Source organism: Mycosarcoma maydis, chromosome 8 (genome assembly GCF_000328475.2).
Source record: "Mycosarcoma maydis chromosome 8, whole genome shotgun sequence".
NCBI classification, from domain to species: domain Eukaryota; kingdom Fungi; phylum Basidiomycota; class Ustilaginomycetes; order Ustilaginales; genus Mycosarcoma; species Mycosarcoma maydis.
In genome coordinates this window covers 119,009-138,397 of record NC_026485.1, presented here as the reverse complement: position 1 = coordinate 138,397, position 19,389 = coordinate 119,009, and the positions used below count along the sequence as shown (strand labels likewise).

At 55.2% G+C, this 19,389-nt stretch overlaps 7 protein-coding genes across 8 annotated transcripts; 3 read left to right on the top strand and 4 right to left on the bottom strand.

Moving 5' to 3' along the window:
- Nucleotides 1-955: 955 nt before the first annotated feature.
- Nucleotides 956-2,932, top strand: UMAG_03172 (zinc-finger transcription factor; the record flags this gene model as incomplete). The annotated part of the gene is made up of 5 exons (XM_011391327.1): nt 956-968; nt 1,067-1,145; nt 1,295-1,312; nt 1,736-1,885; nt 1,978-2,932. The coding sequence occupies 5 exons, from the start codon at nt 956-958 to the stop codon at nt 2,930-2,932; spliced, it is 1,215 nt and encodes a 404-aa protein (XP_011389629.1).
- Nucleotides 2,933-3,687: 755 nt separating this feature from the next.
- On the top strand, nt 3,688-4,883 carry UMAG_03171 (translation initiation factor eIF2B subunit alpha; the record flags this gene model as incomplete). Its single annotated transcript, XM_011391326.1, has 2 exons — nt 3,688-4,659; nt 4,773-4,883. The coding sequence occupies 2 exons, from the start codon at nt 3,688-3,690 to the stop codon at nt 4,881-4,883; spliced, it is 1,083 nt and encodes a 360-aa protein (XP_011389628.1).
- A 425-nt stretch (nt 4,884-5,308) lies between these two features.
- On the bottom strand, nt 5,309-8,107 carry UMAG_03170 (uncharacterized protein; the record flags this gene model as incomplete). Its single annotated transcript, XM_011391325.1, has 1 exon — nt 5,309-8,107. One exon carries the CDS (start codon nt 8,105-8,107, stop codon nt 5,309-5,311), a length of 2,799 nt encoding a protein of 932 aa, XP_011389627.1.
- A 1,195-nt stretch (nt 8,108-9,302) lies between these two features.
- UMAG_03169 (putative ornithine-oxo-acid transaminase) lies at nt 9,303-10,691 on the top strand (the record flags this gene model as incomplete). The annotated part of the gene is made up of 1 exon (XM_011391324.1): nt 9,303-10,691. The coding sequence occupies one exon, from the start codon at nt 9,303-9,305 to the stop codon at nt 10,689-10,691; it is 1,389 nt and encodes a 462-aa protein (XP_011389626.1).
- A 1,626-nt stretch (nt 10,692-12,317) lies between these two features.
- On the bottom strand, nt 12,318-13,176 carry UMAG_03168 (uncharacterized protein; the record flags this gene model as incomplete). Of its 2 annotated transcripts, XM_011391322.1 has the most annotated exons (2): nt 12,318-12,505; nt 12,936-13,176. In XM_011391322.1, the coding sequence occupies 2 exons, from the start codon at nt 13,174-13,176 to the stop codon at nt 12,318-12,320; spliced, it is 429 nt and encodes a 142-aa protein (XP_011389624.1). The 2 variants fall into 2 exon arrangements, with proteins under 2 accessions (XP_011389624.1, XP_011389625.1); XM_011391323.1 differs by lacking the exon at nt 12,318-12,505 and having other exon boundaries at nt 12,772-13,176.
- Nucleotides 13,177-13,824: 648 nt separating this feature from the next.
- UMAG_03167 (uncharacterized protein) lies at nt 13,825-16,434 on the bottom strand (the record flags this gene model as incomplete). Its single annotated transcript, XM_011391321.1, has 1 exon — nt 13,825-16,434. One exon carries the CDS (start codon nt 16,432-16,434, stop codon nt 13,825-13,827), a length of 2,610 nt encoding a protein of 869 aa, XP_011389623.1.
- Nucleotides 16,435-18,420: 1,986 nt separating this feature from the next.
- Nucleotides 18,421-19,247, bottom strand: UMAG_03166 (uncharacterized protein; the record flags this gene model as incomplete). The annotated part of the gene is made up of 2 exons (XM_011391320.1): nt 18,421-18,593; nt 18,725-19,247. 2 exons carry the CDS (start codon nt 19,245-19,247, stop codon nt 18,421-18,423), a joined length of 696 nt encoding a protein of 231 aa, XP_011389622.1.
- Between the last annotated feature and the right edge of the window lie 142 nt (nt 19,248-19,389).

Genomic DNA, 19,389 nt, shown 5'->3' with positions numbered 1-19,389 from the left:
TTTGCTCGGAGCTTTAGGCGTCGCCTCCACACCTTGTTGGCGTCCTTATCTGGCTGGCGTCGTGCATGAGGCAAACGGGCTTTAAACTTCTCTTCTTCCTCAACCCATGTCGTCTCAGCCGAGCCATCACACAACCGAACTGTAGAGTCAAGCAAAAGGGCATCCTCATTGTACATAGCTGCTCAAGTCTGCAAACGATGATGCATGGGCCACTGGTGCTTCTCAGTCTGTCCCGAGCGAGTGGTGAAGATCGCCTGTTCGGGCTAACGTCAGAAGCACACACATGCAGAGGAGAAAGGGGGAAAGAGTACGTGTTAGACAAGTGTCGAGTAGATCCTGACAGGCTGATAATGGACTCGTTTCACACCCAAATTTTGGCTCGACTTGTACCACAATGAGCCTTCTGAGCGGTAGCTGAGTCGCGGCCTTTTTTTGACTTTGTTCATGCTGCACTCTGGGCAGAGGACCGTATCGTCCGAGGCTCTGTCCGGCTGATGGCTGCCTTCATCCCGCTAGTCCTTGCGCCCGAGCCTACTGTGTTTGTGAAGTGCACCTCATGCTAGGTCGCCGCACCATCTCCTCGACTCCAAAGTCGCACTTGTGAGTTCAGCTGTCCCTGCTCCCGCCGCTGTACTGCTTCCCTGCTCAGATCTTCACCAGTTTTTCTTTGGTGTACTGCGTACTCAAGCCGTGGTGGCTCACTGTACAATGTCCATCCTCTCACTTGGAACGAGCTTTGATACTTATACCGGCCGCTTTCCAAAGCTTTTGCCGTCTCCATCCTATTCCTCAACGAGCCCCTTTCCCGCATCCAGCGCTCCTTTGATCCTCTCATTCGCCATCTCGCAATTTCCGAAGCCGCTTCAGACAGACGACGCACGTTGATATCTCCTCAAGAGTACTAGCGGCGCCACGCCTCGCCTCGCATCAAAGCGTCGATAAACAGTTTGCCAAAATGGACATCTTGGGTAAGTCCAAGCGATTGACCTCTCCTCGGGATATTTGTCACTGGAGCATCAGTGTTGATAGCATCTGACTTTTTTCGTTATCCTCTCTCGTTTCGCAGAACTAGTGCACGAAGACCAGCGTAGGGAGTGTCGACCATTCGATTGTAAGCACCCGGGTTGTCCCAAAGCGTTTTCTAGGTGAGTCTCAAGTGGCGTTGGAAGAAAAAACCCCGATTCACATTTAGCGCGACTCTGACCTTGCTCTCTCTGACTTTACCCTCTGGAACTTGCTCGTGGCTCGGTGCTGGCTGGCGCGGTCGGTCTCCCTTTGTCCTCAACTTTCACAGACGCTCTGACTTGGCACGGTAAGTAGAATGATTCGGCCATATCTGAGACAAGAGGCCATGCCTTATTGGCGCAGCACAGCCTTGCACATGTCCGAACAAAGAATCGGCGGGGAAGGGTGAGCCCATTGTGTCTATGCATTCCGATTCTGGCACAATTCGTGATTCACGATTGTCGTGTATTTTACCAACACCGAATCACGAATCGTGAATGATGCAGCGAGCGACTCACGACTCGGTGAGCTTGCAACGTTCATGTTGGCCTGTCCAAGATGGCCACGTGGGAATTGGCACAATCGCCCCCTTTGTCCGAACTTTGGTTGTGACTGGCGAGACGAAGACGTGGTGTGGAACACGAACGATGCTGATTCATCAAGCCGTTCCTCTTTCACCTCTTTCCCTCTTCGCTCTTTGTTCTTCGCTCTTCGCTTTTCGCAATCACAGACACGCTCGTATCCACAGCCAAGAACGTCCCTTTGCTTGTCAATTTCGCGACTGCGGAAAGACGTTCATTCAGCGATCTGCTCTGACCGTGCACATCCGTGTCCACACTGGCGAGCGACCTCACGTCTGCGAGTCGTGCAGCAAAGCATTGTACGTTGACTGTCACGGCACGCCGTTTTATTTTGCGTTTCATTTTGCGCTCCTCAGGCTCATTGACTGACCTGGTCTCTGTGTACATTCAGCTCTGACTCGAGCTCATTGGCACGCCACAGGAGGATCCACACGGGAAGACGTCCGTACAAGTGCCTTGTCGCAGGGTGTGGCAAATCGTTCTGTCGCAAGACGACACTCACTAAACACACGCGTCGAAACCATGCTGATGCCGAAGGTACGTTCACCGGCATTGGCGGGGGGCCGCTCACGATCTTGAGCAACTCGATCTCGATGAACCGATGCGCTCTGCCGCCTCACAGCCGCTCGACGTTTCCGCAGGGACTCGAACACCAGTATCTATCCAGCCTCAAACTCGAACAGGACAGCAACAGCGCTGCCTACGGCTTTGAGATGCAACAGTCGGCTGGATATGCCAGTATGGCGTACAGTGCACCTGCCATGTCGTCCTGTCCATCTTCTAGTACGAGCTACGACGGATTCGAACTCTCGCGCCGGCCAAGCTCTTCGCAGACGTTTTACAGCCCCGTCAGCCACAGTAGCCGAATGTGTCCAACACCTACCCCGCTCACCTCGACTTCGGAGCTGTCCAGCTTCCCGCGCACGCCCGACTTTCGCGACACTCGCGCTTTCAACGTGCCTGTCTCGAGCCGTCCTCATTTTGACCAGCTCTCGGTCGCCAACATGGCTTACGCAGCATGCGAATCGCAGTGTCCAACAGCTGGATTTGGTACAGGCATGGTAGCGATGCTTGACAACAGCTGTGATATGAGCAACCAGGATGGCAGCAGTATCGATCCGAATCTCTGGAACGCTGCTGCCGCTCCGCCTGGTACACCCATGTCGAGCGTCGGCTCTCAGTTCTACGAACAGCCCACCTTGCACCATTTCAGACCCGCATTCCAACAGCAACAACAGCAGCAGCAGCAGCTAACAGGTACACCCGACCTCACTCAGCCTGCTACTAGCCACGAACGCTTGAGCTCGTACCTTCTCAGATCGTCCTCTCAACTGCAGAGCGCCTAGTCGACACCGCATCTCGCCTGCGCCAAATCGTCATTCGGCTCCTGGAATCGCATCCTTCTCTACACCTACCTTTATGCTTGTTGTGCTGGATAACATGGCTTGGTTTGTACTGCTTCGTTTCTCACAATTTGTCTCACAGTTGTTTCGCATGTATATCGCATTCGCATTTAAGTATTAATATTTCTCGAATTCGTTTCTCATTCGCCATTCTCTCCTCACTCGTGAGTGACTTTTGCAGTAGTCTAACCGGCATTGCCGGGTTCGTTTCGCACACTTCTCAATCATTACGAATGGACGGTGCAGAGAGACCGAAGGATATGAAGCGAGGAAGCTGCATAGAGCTTGGCCGTGGCAAGTTCAGCAGCGAAACACGGCGCACGTAAAGGTTCACAAAGGTCATGCCGCGACACTTCGTGCATGACTCGCGACTCACGACTTGCACGCTACACGAAATTGTGAGATCGTTCGATTGTGGACATTGCTGGGAGGTGAGAAGATTCACAATTCGTGATTCACGATTCAGTGATTCGTGACTCGTGACTCGTGATTCGTGATTGGAACCTCGGCTTTCGGTGATTCACGATTGTGTTGAATTTTGGAGTGTGTGCAAGTCGAGATTTTGGAACTACTTCAGAGTGGTTTGTCGAGATCATCGATGATCTTGGACACTTGATCCTCGACTCAGCTGACGGCTACTGTGCATTGGGAAGGCCGAAGGATTCACAAGTGTACAAGTGCGATTGAAGCTGCGCACGATGACGCCGAGTGCAAGCGGTTCCGCTTGTGCGAGCACCAGCACGAGCACCGCGAATACGGACGAATTCGACATCATCTCATGCTACCACTCGCTGCTGTCGTCGGACTCGGAACTTCCTTTTCCGATCGCAGCGATCTTTGCGCTGTCCGAACTGGTCTCCAAGTCTCGTGCAGCGACAACGTCGGAGCTAATGGAAAATATTCGCTCGGCATCGCACAGGCTAAAGGCATCGCTCGAAAACCCGGTGCCGGCAACGGCGGGCTTGGATCTGTTCACGCGATTTGTTGTGACCAAGAGCTGGGATTCGGGCGACGACTTTCAAGCACATAAAGCATCACTCGCGTCACTGGCGCACGAGTTCGCCGTACACACTGTACCGAGTTGTCGAGAAAAAATCTGCGAGCTCGTGCTGCCGTTCATCAAGGACGACAGCGTAGTTTTGACACACAGCTATTCGCGTGTGGTCATGCAGGTTCTCAAGTACGCAGCGTTGCATCAGCGCAAGCGAATCTCGGTCTACGTGACCGAATCCCGACCTCACGCATTGGGCCTCAAGACGTACGAGAGGTTGACTCAAGTCGGAATCCCCTGCACCGTGATCTTGGACTCAGCGGTAGCGTACACCATGCCCAAAGTCGACCTTGTGCTTACAGGTGCTGAAGGCGTCGTCGAAAGCGGAGGCTTCTTGAACGCCGTTGGCACATACGGTATGGCCATCATCGCCAAGGCGAGTAACAAGCCGTTCTTCAGCTTGGCAGAGAGCTTCAAATTCTTGAGGATGTTCCCGTTGGATCAGTACGATCTGCCGGTGAATGGCAAGAGGCAGCTGCTGGGATTTCCGGATCTGGACGGTGCCGATCCAGCACATTCTGCGCACGAGATCAGCGACAATGTGGACGATACACCGAAGCTCGGCTGCAACGAAACCAGAAAACTCATGTCGAGACATCAAGAGCTCATCAATCCCGAGGTAACTATCCGTCTTTGCAACCGTGCCCTGCTAGGTCCCTGCCTCTCGTGCGTCTCTCTGAATTCGAACTGACTTACTCAAGCGTTTGTTCGCGTCCACTCTCTGCACCACAGATCGATTACACCACTCCAGATCTGGTGACCTTCTTGTTTAGCGACGTAGGCGTTCTCACTCCCAGCGGTGTTGGTGACGCCTTGCTCGCCGTATATGGTGGTGCTGATTGACTTGGCTTCAGCTGTGGTCGCACACACGCCGCGAAGCCAGCCCGGCTTTTGGCCCATCAGCCATGTTACACCGCCCAATCAGCATACTTGTTCTCACACACGTCCAGCACAAATCACGAATCGTGAATCGTGAATCGTGAATCGTGAATCGTGAATCGTGAATCGTGAATCGTGAATCGTGAATCGTGAATCGTGAATCGTGAATGCGTGATACGTGGATTCTTCGTATGTCCACACTGGAGGCCGGCACAAACGATGCGGACAAGCGACGTGTCTGGCAATGATTGGACAGTGTTGGTCATAAAGTGTGGACATTGAGCAAAGCGAGTCAAGGTAGAATCACGAATCCACCTGAGCATGTTGACTGAAAAGCGCGAGCAAGATGCCAAGATGGCGTGCATGTTCAAGATAGCGTTACGAGAACTCTAACGACGCTTGTTGCCACTGAAATCTCGGTTGAACGAGCTTTTGGTCTTGCTACCACCGGTTGCGCTGGGTCTAGCGTTTCGGCCGGACTGTTTACCCTTGCTCTTGTTAGCGAGCTTGAGCGGTGCAACGCCCAACTTTGTCGGTCTCTGCGCCTTTTTGGCAGCGCGAATGCCAGCATCCATTCCACCGCCGCTGGCGGTCTTTGCACCCGCCGAGCCGCTCGCGTCTTTTCTCTCCCTTTCGATCTCTTGACGCATCATCTTGCTTCGACGCTTCTTCCTGCTCAATCCAGCATATTTGTCCTTCTGCTTGCTGCTGGAGCGCGCATCCATTGTGGCTTGGTAGCCAGCTTTGCTCAGCGCTGACGCTTGTGTCTTTTCCGATCCGGATTGGAACCAGGTGCGTTTGGGTCGCGAGAAGATCTCGTCGGCGTGATTGGCCATGTTCTCGCCCTTCTTGAGTTCCATTTCTGCGATGCGTAGCGCTTTTTCTTCCTTTTCCTCGCGCAGAACCGCGTCGACTTCGGGCTTGAGTCGCTCCAGTGTCTCGCACATGTGCGCAGCGACAGCCGAGGGGATGATACGGTGCTTGATCTGCTCGGCCGACGACTTTTTAATGGCGAGCTTGAGCATCCGTCGATCCGCTTCGCCAACAAGCGTGACCGCACGACCGTTTCGACCTGCACGCGCCGTACGTCCTACTCGGTGAAGGTACGCTTCGAACTGTCCCGGCATGTCGTAGTTGATCACCGTCTGTACACCCTTGATGTCGAGACCGCGCGAGGCGAGATCTGTGGCGAGCAGAAAGTCCGTCTTGCCATCGCGGAAATCGGTGAGTGCGTCGATACGTTGCTCTTGCGACAGGTCGCCGTGCAACTCGCCAGCCGAAAGGCCGAGCAGGCCAAACACAATCTTGAGCTGATGCGCGAGCTTTTTCGAGCGCACAAAGATCATGGTCTGGCTGGTGAAAGTTCGAGTGCACAGAGAGAGCAGCAACGCTGGTCGTTGGGCGTCTTCGGATTTCCTGCCTCCAGAGATCCAAGTCGCCGGTTGGTCTTGGATACCCGAGAGGCCGTCGGCACCAGCAACGCCACCTGTGCCTGTGCCTCGAACTCGTACGAATTCCTGGATGAGCTTCTTGGCCGTCGTACGCTTGGGATCAACAAACAATCGGACCGGCCGTTTAAGCGACAACCTGACCAGCTGCTCAACATCGTCCGTCATGGTCGCCGAAAACAGCATGGTCTGTCTCGCTCCCTTGGGACATGATTTGACAATCTCATTCAACTCGTCCGCAAACCCGTCTTCCAGCATTCGATCCGCTTCGTCCATGACGAGGATCTCAATGTCGTCCAGGGTAAAACTGGCCGAGTTGCGAACGTGATCGATGAGACGACCTGGTGTAGCGATGACGACTTCAGGCCGAAGTTTCAGTTCGGCTTCCTGTGACTTTACCGACAGACCACCGACGCAGAGGCAGAAGCGAATGTCGGTGAACTTGGCGATAGATTTTCCCACCGAATAACATTGGATGGCGAGCTCACGCGTCGGGGCAAGGATCAGGACGCGCGACTTGGCTTCGTGAGGTGTACGTGTTTTGGCTCGCCAGGTGAGACGCTCGATGGTGGGGATCATGAAGGCGGCCGTCTTACCGGAACCGGTGACGGCGCCGGCAACAATGTCTTTGCCGGCGAGCGCGATGGGGATGGTGCGAGATTGGATTGGGGTGGGCTTGTGGAAGGAGAGCGAAGAGAGCGCGCGGAGGACGGGTCGGGAGAGGTCGAACGCACCAAATGAAGATTCGGCATCGTTGGTTGACTTGCTTTTCGAAGAGGAATCGGCAGAGGTGGCGATGGGGTCTTCGGCAAAGAAGGCGGCTTTCCTGGCTTTCTCCTGTTCAGTTTCCAGGTCGGAATCGTCTTCGCTCGAGTTTGATTCTTCGTCTTGCTCTGCTACTTGAAGCTCGTCATCGTCATCGTCATTGTCATTGTCATCGTCATCGTCGGAGGCGCTTTCTGCATCACTGCTGAGCGGATCCTCTTGACTGTCCAACTCTGCTGCATCTTGTTGATCCTCATCCTTGTTTTGACCGACAATGTTGCCATTGCCACCGCCGAATCGGTCCTCGTCATCGTCGCTGTCTTGGTATTCGGCATACTTGATGTCGTCGTCCAGATCATCGTCCTGATCGTCCTCGTCACTGTTTTCCTCCTCCTCCTCAACCGGCGCTGGCAACGTGGGAAGAACCTTTCTCCTCTTTTCAATGATATCATCCACGTTCAACTTCTTGTGCATTCTTGTGCCGGTAACGCTCATGTCCCAACCATTCGCTTCAGCACCGGTGTAGTCGACAGCAGATCCGTCTCCGAAGATGTCAAACTCAAAATCCTTGTCGAGTGCCATAGCGTCCTTGACCGCCGCTGCGGAATTGGTCTTGGAGCGGGACGCAAGAGACTCGATGATTTTTTCTTTACCGACGAGATGTGCCTTCTCCTTGCGTTTGCGCTGGTTTTTGGTGAGTTTGCCGTCTGGTGGTGTGGACGAGTGTTCTGGTTCTAGTTCTGCTTCTGGTTCAGGCTCGCGCTCGGAATTGTCCGAGGCAACATGGTCTGCATCGACATGGGCAGCATCGAGGTCTTCGACATCGTCATCGGAATCGAGCGTCATGATGAAATCATCATCTTTGGCACGCTTCGGAGTGGTGTTGGCTCTTTTCTTTTGCGGTGATGTGGTGAGGGAGGTCGCGGCAGCTTTGCGCTTGGCCGCTGCGCTCGGCTTGGATTGCTGAACGCGCATGGCGGCAATCTGATGGCTTGTGCGGCTCCGTTCGTTGTTTCTTCGCTTTCTGGCGACAGTGGCAGGTCTCGTGACAAAAGAAGGAGACTCAAGGGGCTTTGGCAGGTGCTGATGGGCAAGGCGGAGCGAGAAAGATGAAGAGAACTCGGTTCGGGTTGGACGAGAAAGGGTGCGTTTGATGAGGAGCAGAGCATCGAAGCAAAGCTGTCAATCATCAACAACTATGACCAAACCCAATTCACCTTGGTGATTTTTGCTTTTTCTTCAATTTTTTTTTTTTTTTTTTTGAGCCACGAGCGGAAGGAACATCGAAATTCGAGCTTCGAGCTTTGAGCTTCGATTTCTGGACCCTGTATCGATCGAAGTAGTACCGACCCGATCTTGGAAAACCACGATTGGTTTATCAAGAGGACAGTCGTGTTAGGCCGCTTTCTTCTTACATTGCGACGTTTCCGATCAAGTAGCCGAAGCTCAGAGGCGCGTGAGCGCATTTTCCGCCAGAAGTTCCGCCAGAGAGTCTGGCGTAAAGTCGGAAATCGTGAATCGTGAATAATCACAGCTGAATTTCGGATGGGAATCAAGAATGTGGGGAAAAAGATACAGTCAAGTTGCCGTGAAGATATCCGTACCGGAGGCGGTCATAGCAGCAGCACCTGAACAGTCTCTTACTACAGTACAGATACTGTACGCGGTCACTTGACTGGTAACGTCAAATTCTGAATAACATTAGCAGAGATAATCGTGAATCGTGAATCCTGAATTGTGGCTCAGCCGGCGCCTTTATCAGCGCGTCTAGCCAGTCACAGTGAGCCAATTTGGCGGGCGTCTGTCGCACATGTCATCGGCAAAATGCACTCACCACTCGCCGCTCGTCGCTCGCTCAGTCTTGAGTGCCGCGTCATTCACGATTCATGATGCTGTGATGGTGCGAACAGCCTCAGACATGCGCCTGTGGTCACACGCCAGCACCACATGATCATAGCCGGACTAGCAACCGGAATGGGTTTCTTGGCCTTTGGCTTGGTCGTCCTCCGTTGTTCTCCACAGCCTTTCCGCTGCCAACGCTTGTGAGCAGAATTGGCTCGTGGCGCGTCTGCCAACAACATATAAGGTCCATCTCAGTTGTGTGATACCCCCTTACTCTCACCACAACCTCGCACAGCTTTCAAACATCTCTCTATCCCAGTCTGTAACCATGGCTCCGACAGCAACTGCTTCGGTCGGCGCTGCCGTCGCCTCGATCCCCACTACGCTCAAGACCGTCGCGCACGCCGTGTCGGCTACTGCGTCGACCTCTGCTTCCACTCTGTCCACCTCTGAGGTGATCCACAAGGAAGCCGAGTATGGTGCGCACAACTACCACCCTTTGCCCGTCGTGTTTGACCGTGCTCAGGGAGCGCACGTCTGGGATCCCGAAGGCAACCAGTACCTCGACTTTCTCTCTGCCTACAGCGCTGTCAACCAAGGACACTGCCATCCGGCGATTGTCGGTGCACTTGTGGCTCAAGCCCAGAAGTTGACGCTCAGCTCGAGAGCTTTCTACAACTCTGCGTTTGCACCTTTTGCCGAAAAGGTCACCAAGACATTCGGATACGAAATGGTTCTGCCGATGAACACGGGTGCCGAAGCCGTCGAGACGGCGCTCAAACTCGCTCGTAAGTGGGGCTACATGAAGAAGCGTATTCCTGAGGGCAAAGCTCGTCTGCTTTCCGTCAGCGGCAACTTTCACGGTCGAACGCTGGGTGTCATCTCCATGTCGACCGACCCAGAGTCGAGGACTGGATTCGGACCCTTTTTGGACCGCGTCGGTCCCGGTGTTGACGACATGACGATTCGATACGACAACGCCGATGACCTCGAAAAAGTGCTTGACAAGTACGGCCATGAAGTCGCTGCCTTCCTTGTGGAACCGATTCAAGGCGAAGCCGGTATCGTTGTTCCTTCGGACGGATACCTCAAGAGGGTCCAGGAGCTCTGCCGCAAGCACAACGTTCTATTCATTTGCGACGAGATCCAAACAGGACTCGGACGAACGGGAAAGATGCTCTGCCATCAACACGACAATGTTCGTCCGGACATTGTTACGCTCGGCAAAGCGCTCTCCGGGGGCGTCTACCCAGTCTCTGCCGTTCTCGCCGACAAGGAAGTCATGCTGTGCATCAAGCCCGGTGAGCACGGTTCTACTTATGGCGGCAACCCTCTTGGCTGTGCGGTAGCGAGCGCCGCAATCGACGTGCTTGTCAACGAAAACCTATGCGACCGAGCCGAACAGTTGGGTGCCAGATTCCGCGCGCAGTTGCGCGACATTCAACACCCTCTGCTCGCAAGCGTGCGCGGGCGTGGTCTATTGAACGCCATCGTGATTGACGAACAAAAGTCCACGAAACGCCGTTCCGCATGGCAGCTGTGCCTGCTCTTGAAGAGCAAAGGTCTACTCGCTAAGCCCACGCATGTCAACATCATCAGGTTGGCGCCACCGCTCGTCATAACCGAAGCCGACTTGGACAGGGGTGTGGAAATCATCAAACAGGCTCTCGACGAATTGGATTCCCTCGACAGCATTCCAGGGGACGACCAACACTGACATGCTCGACACTCGACTTTGCGTCAGCGTTCCCTATTGTACTTTTACTCGCCTCGACACAATCACAGCAATGTGAATGCTACTTTTACTCTGAGAGATGGTGCCAACGTGGCACATATGGGAGGGTGAAGAATTGGTGAGATTGAAAACAAACATGCAGCGATGTGAATGCTACTTTCACTCTGAGAGATGGTGCCAACGTGGCACACATGGGAGGGTGAAGAATTGGTGAGATTGAAAACAAACAAGCAGCGATCGCCAGCGTCGTGGTCGACGAAACGCACCGGCCGAAGCACGGGAGCGCGAGACGATGTTGGGGAGCATGGTTTTCCAAACCGGATTGCGACATGGTCTCGCTGTGGTGCGCGGATCGGTGGGACGAGCTAGCGAGGCAGCTTGTTAGAGATGGAGAAAAATTGTCATGCTGATCCGATCGATGGTCGGGGGCGAAGCTTGGGTACACGTGTGCTACATGTGCACATGCGACGCACATGGGTTGCAAGACAGAACGGGATGTGTGCTGACGCAGAGAAGGGATGGACAAAGCGCGATGACGATCGAGCAAGAAGCTCTAGACCACGGGTAAGAGCGGCGCGCTCAACAAACTTGGACCAACGCCGCTTACCTTGACTCCGCAGAGCTGTGGCCGACATGCGCTTTGAACGTGTCCGTATCTCTGCAGGCAACACCCCGAAGCTTGGGCTCTGCTTGGCCGCTGCTTGGCCTCGAGAATGTACGGATAGCATACCTCTACCGTTCCAGTGCATGTGGAAAACGACCCGCGACCCGAACCGCGAACCGCGACCTTGCGCGCAGCAATACACACCAGCCCAAAACCAACGGGCGTTCGTTCTTCGTTCAAGTACCAGCAGTCAAGAAGAACCGAACAAACTGCTATCGCGATGTAGACATCGTGGCTTTTGGTAACAACCATCTAGCACGTACGATCGTGTCAGGACACGATCGCAACCGCCATATCCACGTATGGCAGAGAGCGCGTACGCAACACCAAACAAGCACGCGAGCAGATCCCCAAGCCAGAAACTCGGCTCCTGCTCGTCCGCTTTCAGCAGAAGAGGCTTGCTTGACTTACGACGCAATCAACCAAGTGCAACCTGGTTTCGCCTGACACGCCTCCAACGATGCGCTCGTCACGAACCAGTCGCGAACAGCACTCGTCTTCCCAGTCACGACATCCCACGTTCCACTTGCTTCCTCTCTGCATAAAACAACTTAGGGTTACGATCGTCCTGTACCGCTTTAAAGCCGTTTTACAGGCTACCTGCGGCGTTCCACCCACCGCGCACGCCTACGTTTCACCATCACGCGCCCAAGTCACCCTCTGAACGGATCCGCTTCATCACAAGCTCTCGCTCACGCCGACACAGCTTGACGCCTAGTCAAGGCGCAACGTTCGCGTTCAGACAGTAAGGCGCGGTGTGAAATGCGAGCAGCGCGTCAGAGTGCGAGCCACCCGAGGCGGGCGCAAGATCGAAAACGGGTTGAACGCTGCGCTGGTTTGCGTGTGTGTGCATGTGTTGCTGCGGGGTCAGAGCAGCTGGGTCTGGATGCTTTTCTGTAAATACTTGAATGCTTCGCGCACACGATGCATTGCATGGCGTACTGTCAAACAGCACTATGAGCTATTAGATGCGGTAGAGGCAATGCTGCATCCGATAGTCTGTCATCGGCGAGAGTCGTCCCATAGCAAACCGCTCGTCCCAAGATCGAGCGCGCCAGCACATCGGCGTCGCATGGTTCGAGAACAGCCCGATCTTTCGCTGGATTCGGTGGACCTGCTGCAAAAGCAAGCGCTGCGAAAAAACGGCGAGCAACGGTGAGCTTAACCCAAGTGCAGAGTAAATGTATGTCAAGTGTCCAATCCTATGTCTTAGCATGTCGTCTAGCAACTGCCAAGATGCTTAGGCTTGTTGGTGCTCACATTGGGGAAACGAGGCGGAGAAGCAACTAGGCAACTAGGCAGCCATGTCGATTGTGTCGATCGGGTCGATCTTGCACTTGAGCGTCGGGAAGTGCAGCTGCGCTTGAAGAATGCCAACGTCGATCCAGTCTGCCAACATCATACGATAGTCACACCAGCTCGCGTCTTGGTCGTAACCTCCTCATTTGGATCTCTCCTGAGCTCCCAGACGTTCTCCGCACTTTCCCTACCCAACCTTTTCTCGGCCGTCTTTTCAGCCTTTCTGCGAATCCAAGCCTCGTACTTGTCCTCGGTCGACATACCTTTCATTGTCAAACAGTGCTTGAAATCGTCCAACTTGGCCTTGCAGTCTTGTAGCCCACCGTACCGATACACCGCCTTCAGCTGCGGGCCTAGCGCGAAACACGCTGCCCACTTGTCAAACATGTTGGTGCACGAAGGCATTTCCGAGACTGGCGTAGACGCTTTGTGGTACGCGACATCTTCCGCCACATATTGCTCGTATCGAGACAACAGTGATGATGGTGTTGATGACGCCGACATTTTGAAAACACCTGAGAATGTGGTTCAGAGTAAAGAGAGGCTCCTCGAGAAATCCAGCTAGAAGCCTCGCTCGACGCAAGCCAGACTTCGCTCGCGTTCGTCGTTGGTCGTTTGCTGCCCTGTCCGTCTCTCGCGTTCGTGTCTTGAATCACGAATCGTGCGGAAGGAAAATCGTGTCGTGAATCGTGAATCGTGAATCACCCAGCCCAGCGACCAAACCCAAACCACCGCTCTAACATCTGCTTCCTGCAAACACGAAACGTCAAACATGAAAGTCACGAGTCGTGAATCACGAATCACTCGTGACTGAGTTGATCGTGCTTCGCTCGTTAAAAGCTGTATGCACCCGCACACAGTAACACCTTTCGTGTTTGTTCTTGTCCCTTCAACAAACCGAGCCACACGCCTTCGAGCCAGTGTCCGCGGATCAAGTCTATGCATTACAAGTTGAGACCGCAGAAAGGGTGGGGTCATTAGAAGAACAGTCAAAAAATGCAAAATCAAAGAAGGGAAGGCGGATACAAATACAATTGGAGTTGCTATGCTCATCGGACGGCAATCAAAACCATCCTTCGAGTCGAAAGGAAGAATGTAGGAAGAAAGCGACACTATAAGGGGGAGCGAGGGGAACGGGAGGGCTACACCATCTCAAGAGGAGACCTCGGTCGAAGGCGTTTCCTCTTGCGAAGTGTGCAGAATGTCGGCACTCGTCTCGTTGGCAAGCTTGCTCGAGGAACCGGCAGGGCGTCCAGCTTTAGCGCCACCTCGAGATCCACGAGGACGGCCCCGACCACGTCCGCGAGTTGCGCTAGCCGCTGCATCCTTGACTGCAGCACTAGCCAGGCCCGGAATGGTTGCGTGGTTGGAAACGGGGCTCATGGCGGCATCCAACAGCAACTGAGCTTCCGAGAGGGATTGAGCAGAGTCCTGATCGTTCCCAGCAGTGGCAGCAACAGCAGAAGTCGGAGCGGGCGAGTTGGCAAAGCCACCGAGCACAGCCGCCGCTGCTTCCATAGCTTCGTTCGAGTCGTTGCTGCCCATGCCGGGTGAGAAGCCGGGGTGGTTGCTGGCCGCCAGTAGCGCTGCCGTACCGTCCTGCGCCGACATGGGGTACGCAGCAAAATTCGAAGTGCCAGTCCACGGCGTGCTAGCAGTAGCTCCGAGTTGACCTGCATCTGTAGTCCCTCCATTGATCTGATCGGCGTAGTAAGGATTGAATTGCGCTTGCAGCGCTGCCTGCGCAAGGGTCATGGCGGCCTCGGCATCGCTTGCCGAACGGTTCACGCGGTTGACCACATCAGCTGCATTGCCCGTGTTGGTCTTCTTGGCGGGCGAGCTCTTGCGAGGACGTCTAGATGCAGCGCGCTTGGTGCCCATAGCTACCTGTGCAGATGTCTCGGGCGGAGTGACAGAATTAGCTGGCTCAGACCCAGAGCCAGATTCGGTTTCAGAGTCATCGTCGTCATCGTCCTCCTCGCTGTCGTCTTCATCTTCATCATCGTCGTCGTCGTCGTCATCCTCGTCATCGTCCTCCTCCCCGTCAATAGTAGCAGAAGTGCCATCCTTGTTGGCCGACTTTTTACCCTTGCCGCGAGCCTTGCCGCGGCTCTTGGGCTTGACGTAGCCAGGTTGATGACAGCGAGAATGACGATTGAGCGTGGTGCGTCGAGTGAACATCTTGCCGCACTTGGGAAAGTCGCAGACGTAGGGACGACGACCGGTGTGGGTGCGTCGGTGTCGCGCAAGTGAACTGCTGTCCGAGAAGCTCTTGTCACATCCTTCAAATTCGCACTTGTGCGGACGTTCGCCCGAGTGGACACGCGAATGGACAGTGAGCGCGGATCGCTGGATGAAGCTCTTTCCGCACCCGGGATAGTCGCAAGGGTAGGGACGTTCGCCAGTGTGAATGCGTCGATGACGGGCCAAGTCGGATCTTCGGCTGAAAGACTTTCCACACGTCTCGCATTCGTGAAGCTTGGGCCCTCCTGCGTCGCTTTCCGTCTTGGCCTTGGTACGGCTGGGCGAGGTGGGCGAGGCGGTCGCAGGAGCTGGAGCAGCAGCTGAATTAGCTGGTGTCGCAGTGGCAGCAGCAGCAGATGTAGACGCCTTGCCAAGCTCATCAGCCACAGGCGCAGCTGTGAGAGCGGGAGCCGGAACGGAAGCCATAGATGCAGTCACCTGAGCGGCCAGGGAGACGAGCGGGTTGGCAGAGAAAGCAGCAGCGGACATGTCGGTGGCGGAGTAGTCGGGATAGCCATACTGCGAGAAGGCGGGTCCAGCGTAGGTTGTGGGTGCTTCCGAGGCTGCCAGTGCAGCCGAGACAACGCTGTCAAGTGCGGACGAGCCGTTGGTGGAGGACAGAGAGGCGTCATCAGCCTCTAGCTTGACGTTGCTCTTCTTGCGACCTCGACCGCGCCCTTTCTTGGCTGGTGGTTGCTGCGGTGGTTGTTGTCGCTGCGGATCCGGATCGTGGGTATCCAGCTCGGCCTTGACTTGGATCTTGGTGTCGTCATGGTCGTCGTCGTCAGCGGCGGCGGCAACAGCAGCGGCTGTATTGGCGGTGGCAGAAGGCTGCACAGTCGCGGGGGCATAGGGAGAGGCGCCATCCAAAGGCGCATCAATACCACGATAAGGACGTGCGAATCCGAGGTTGGGTGAGCTGGTGTAACCGCCAAGACCCGACGAGCTGGAACGATAGGCAGCCGAGTATGGTGGAATGGCGTAGGTGGGGACACCCTGCTGGTAGAAGGCGCTAGGAGAGGGGAAGCGGTTCTCGTTGGATCGATCGGTTTGCTTGCCGGCTTCGTTGGCGGCGGCAGCAGCATGCAGCAGTGCAACGACGCTATCGGCGCTGCTCGTATCGCCATAGTGGAGTGCTGGGTCGCCGGCGGGATGTGTAGGTGCGCCCAGACTCGACTCGAGCTCAAGTGTAGCATAATCACGGGCGGCTGACGATGCAAAGGGTGATGAACGCGCATCGTTGTACCAAGGCGAGCCGTCGCGGCCAGTGTAGGAGCCGGACTGCCTCCACGCCGATGAAGGAGGCGTTGCGCGGTAGCCATCGCGGAGGGGATCGCGCTTGGGACTGTTGATGAAGGAATCGCCGAAGCGCGGCGAGCTTGCGCTCAAAGGTTCGCCGGCGGATGTTCTACGAGCGGCAGCATCTGCGGCGGCAAAGGAGTTATGGAGAGGTGAGAGCATGTTGTCAGTATTGAGAAGGCTGTTGGTGAAGCTGATAAGCTCCGGTGACGCCGCCATGACTGCCCTTGTCGGATAAAGCGACGAGTCGGAAGAAAGGTTGGCTACGAACGTGCTGAAGCTGGTCAGGATAAGGCAACGACAAGTGGTGTCGAAGGCTAAAGCAAGATTGCAGAGATCGAGCCGAGATGGGGTATAATCGACTGCTACTCGATCGTGGGCTTTGTCGCTCTATACAGCACTGCTGACTTCGGTGGAGGCAAACGAAGATTGTGGCAGTGCGTGTGTGTGTGTGTGTGCGACGCTGATGCTTTTGGATGGCGAGTATCGGGATGGTAAAAGAGAGCGAGGATGTTGATGTCGAAATGACAGGAAGGACGGAAGGAGAAGACATGCAGACGCATACACGGGTGGTCGGTGCGAGAAACGAGAAAACAAGAGGCAGGGATGGCAGTCACGAATGTGGGAAATCGAAATCGGACGGGGGTGGAGTAAAACGGTTCCTGTCCAGGCACAGCACAAGCGGCATCGGTACAAAGACAAACTGTGCGACGGCAGAGCGAGGGCAGAGCGAGAGCGCGAAGAAAAAAGCCTCCACGGCTGCCTTTCGACTTGGCCGATCTACTGACTCGTTTGGCTGCGCTTTGAGCGCAAAGACAAGAAGAGAGAGATAGAGAGACACAGAGGCAAAGCGCGCGCGCACGCGCAACCGCAAAATGTGCCACGCCAGCCGACGCACGCGCAATACCGTCTACCATCAACACGCCAACACAGAGCCAGCCAGAAAAGCGCGACATAGCTCAGCTGCTGTAAATCGTGCAGCCGCCACGGAGGCTCCGAACAGAATCCGTACCTCCCAAAAAAGCACAGGAAAAAGAAAAGACAGGCACGAGCGCGGTCACGGTGAAGCGGCAGACAGCCAAGCCATTCACAGAGGCGACGACCAGAGCTAGGCGAAAAAAGCACGGCAAAATAGCGCAAACCTACCCGCCGCGCGCACAGCTAACACGCAGAGCAAGAAAAATCCCACCCGCATTTCGCGCACCGACGTCACATTGACAGCGCAGAGCTAGTCAACATCACTCAAGCCAGTCGTGAATCGCCCTGTCAAGCGACAAGACGAGACTGACATCATATCATGTGGCTAGTCTCTGTTACGCTGCGCCTCGTCTCGCCTCGCCTTGCTCTCGGTAGCGTGGTCCGTCTAGCTTTCAGCTTGCAGACGTGAGAGACTAAACAAAGGCAAAGCAGCACGCAGGGCAAGGGGTAGCCCAACGTGTGCTATTCATGCAAGACCAAGCGAGGCGGGACAACAGCAGCCTCGGCCATCCTGTCTAGGCGAGGGCGAGCAAGTCATCTTGGTCGTCGACAACACCTTGCGCACAGCACCTTGTGCCTGGTAGACTGGCCTTCGCAGCTGGCGTCAAGCAACATGCCATCAGTTGCCCATCAACGAGGATCCTGCTGGTGCCTTTCCGCTGGCGACGCTGTTGCGGCCATGCTTGTACCTATGACCCGACAGATCCTATCACATCGGCGTTGTATGCACCATTGACAAGCGGACACAAAGCAACGCACATTGTTCCGCTGTGGATCACCGCCTGCAGCACAAAACAGAGAGTTGAAAGCCATCCAACATAAGAGCGCCGTGCAACCAGCCTGTAGATGCATCATCGCGCAAGACTTTGAGAGCTCGAGCAGAAAGTGGCCGCCGTCCAGGCGACGAGGTCATTGCCGCAAATGATGACCACGCTTTAGACGGCACAGCAGCTTAAACTCGGAGCGTGTCTTGCGTACAACGCCTGGACTCTATTGAACTCACCTTGCAGCTCTAGAGACTGCACAGAGCTGACGCGAATTGCTTCTTCCAAGCTGCCAATTCTGGCCAGCGTCTGGCGGCAGCGCCAAACGCGACAGGAGCAGCGAGCGCAAGCTTTATTGCCTGCAGCCACTCGAATCTCGATGGTACAGACGCTGCCGCACATCAAGTCCTCCGCCTGCAGTGTGCAGCATGCTGGGGATAGAAACTTGCGCGGCAATGTAAAACTAATCCACACTTTCTAGAGCAAACCAAATTCCGGTCTGAACGGAAGCCAAAATGCACAGTGAGTCTCGGAGCCATCCGACTGGCAAGACGGTAGTCAGATCGACCGTCAAAGGTACAGCAAAGACTGCTTCCGAGCCCAAGCGCGCCGGATCGTGTCGAAGAGGCGCTAGAACTACCAGCAAATCGGGCAAGGCAAGTCAAGGAGGCTGCCAAGGCGTCGGAACGAAGCGAGAGGCTCAGGCAGGCGGCATCGACGTTGCTCGCGACAAGGGCAGATGGAGGCTCAGAAAAGACAAGACTTACCTTTGGTATCTATTTGCTGCAAGAGATGAGCACGCTTGATGGCGCCAGGAGAGTCGGCATTGTGTCCGGAAGCCGAAATGGAAGGTGCGTCACGGTAGGTATCGTGATGAGACGAACTGGCGTCTCTTCGACTTGACGAGTCGCCTCGAGTGAGAAGGGGACGTTCCGAATCCTCACCGTCTGCATGTCCACGGTGACCGCGCGAGGGGGAAGAGGAGCTAGACTCTTCGCTGTTACTGCTCGCAGACGGCGAGCCGGGCGCAGGAGAGGTGGGTCGAGAGGAAGAGGTGGGATAGTTGGATCCTTTGAGAGCGGCTGTAGCGTCTCGACTGAGCGAGCTTATCCTGGGACTTCCGAGATGTGTATACCGTGCGGATGCGTCGCGGTAGGGGGACATAGTGCCAGGCAAGTGCTGGGCAAAGTAAGGCCGTGGCGAGCCCGAGGGAGAGCTGGTGCTGTAGATGGCTGCCGCACCCAGCTTGGGCGAAGAATAGGAATGTGAAAGCGGCGGTGCTCTGCTCATCTTGGCTATCGTGGTACAAGATCGTCACTGGGATCGAATCGAGCTGAGCTGAAGCCAGTTTGATTTCGGGTAGGAGTTTCGTGCGACGATGACAGAGGTGCAGCCTCGGGAAAACTGAGAGCCAAACGACTCAGCGGGATTG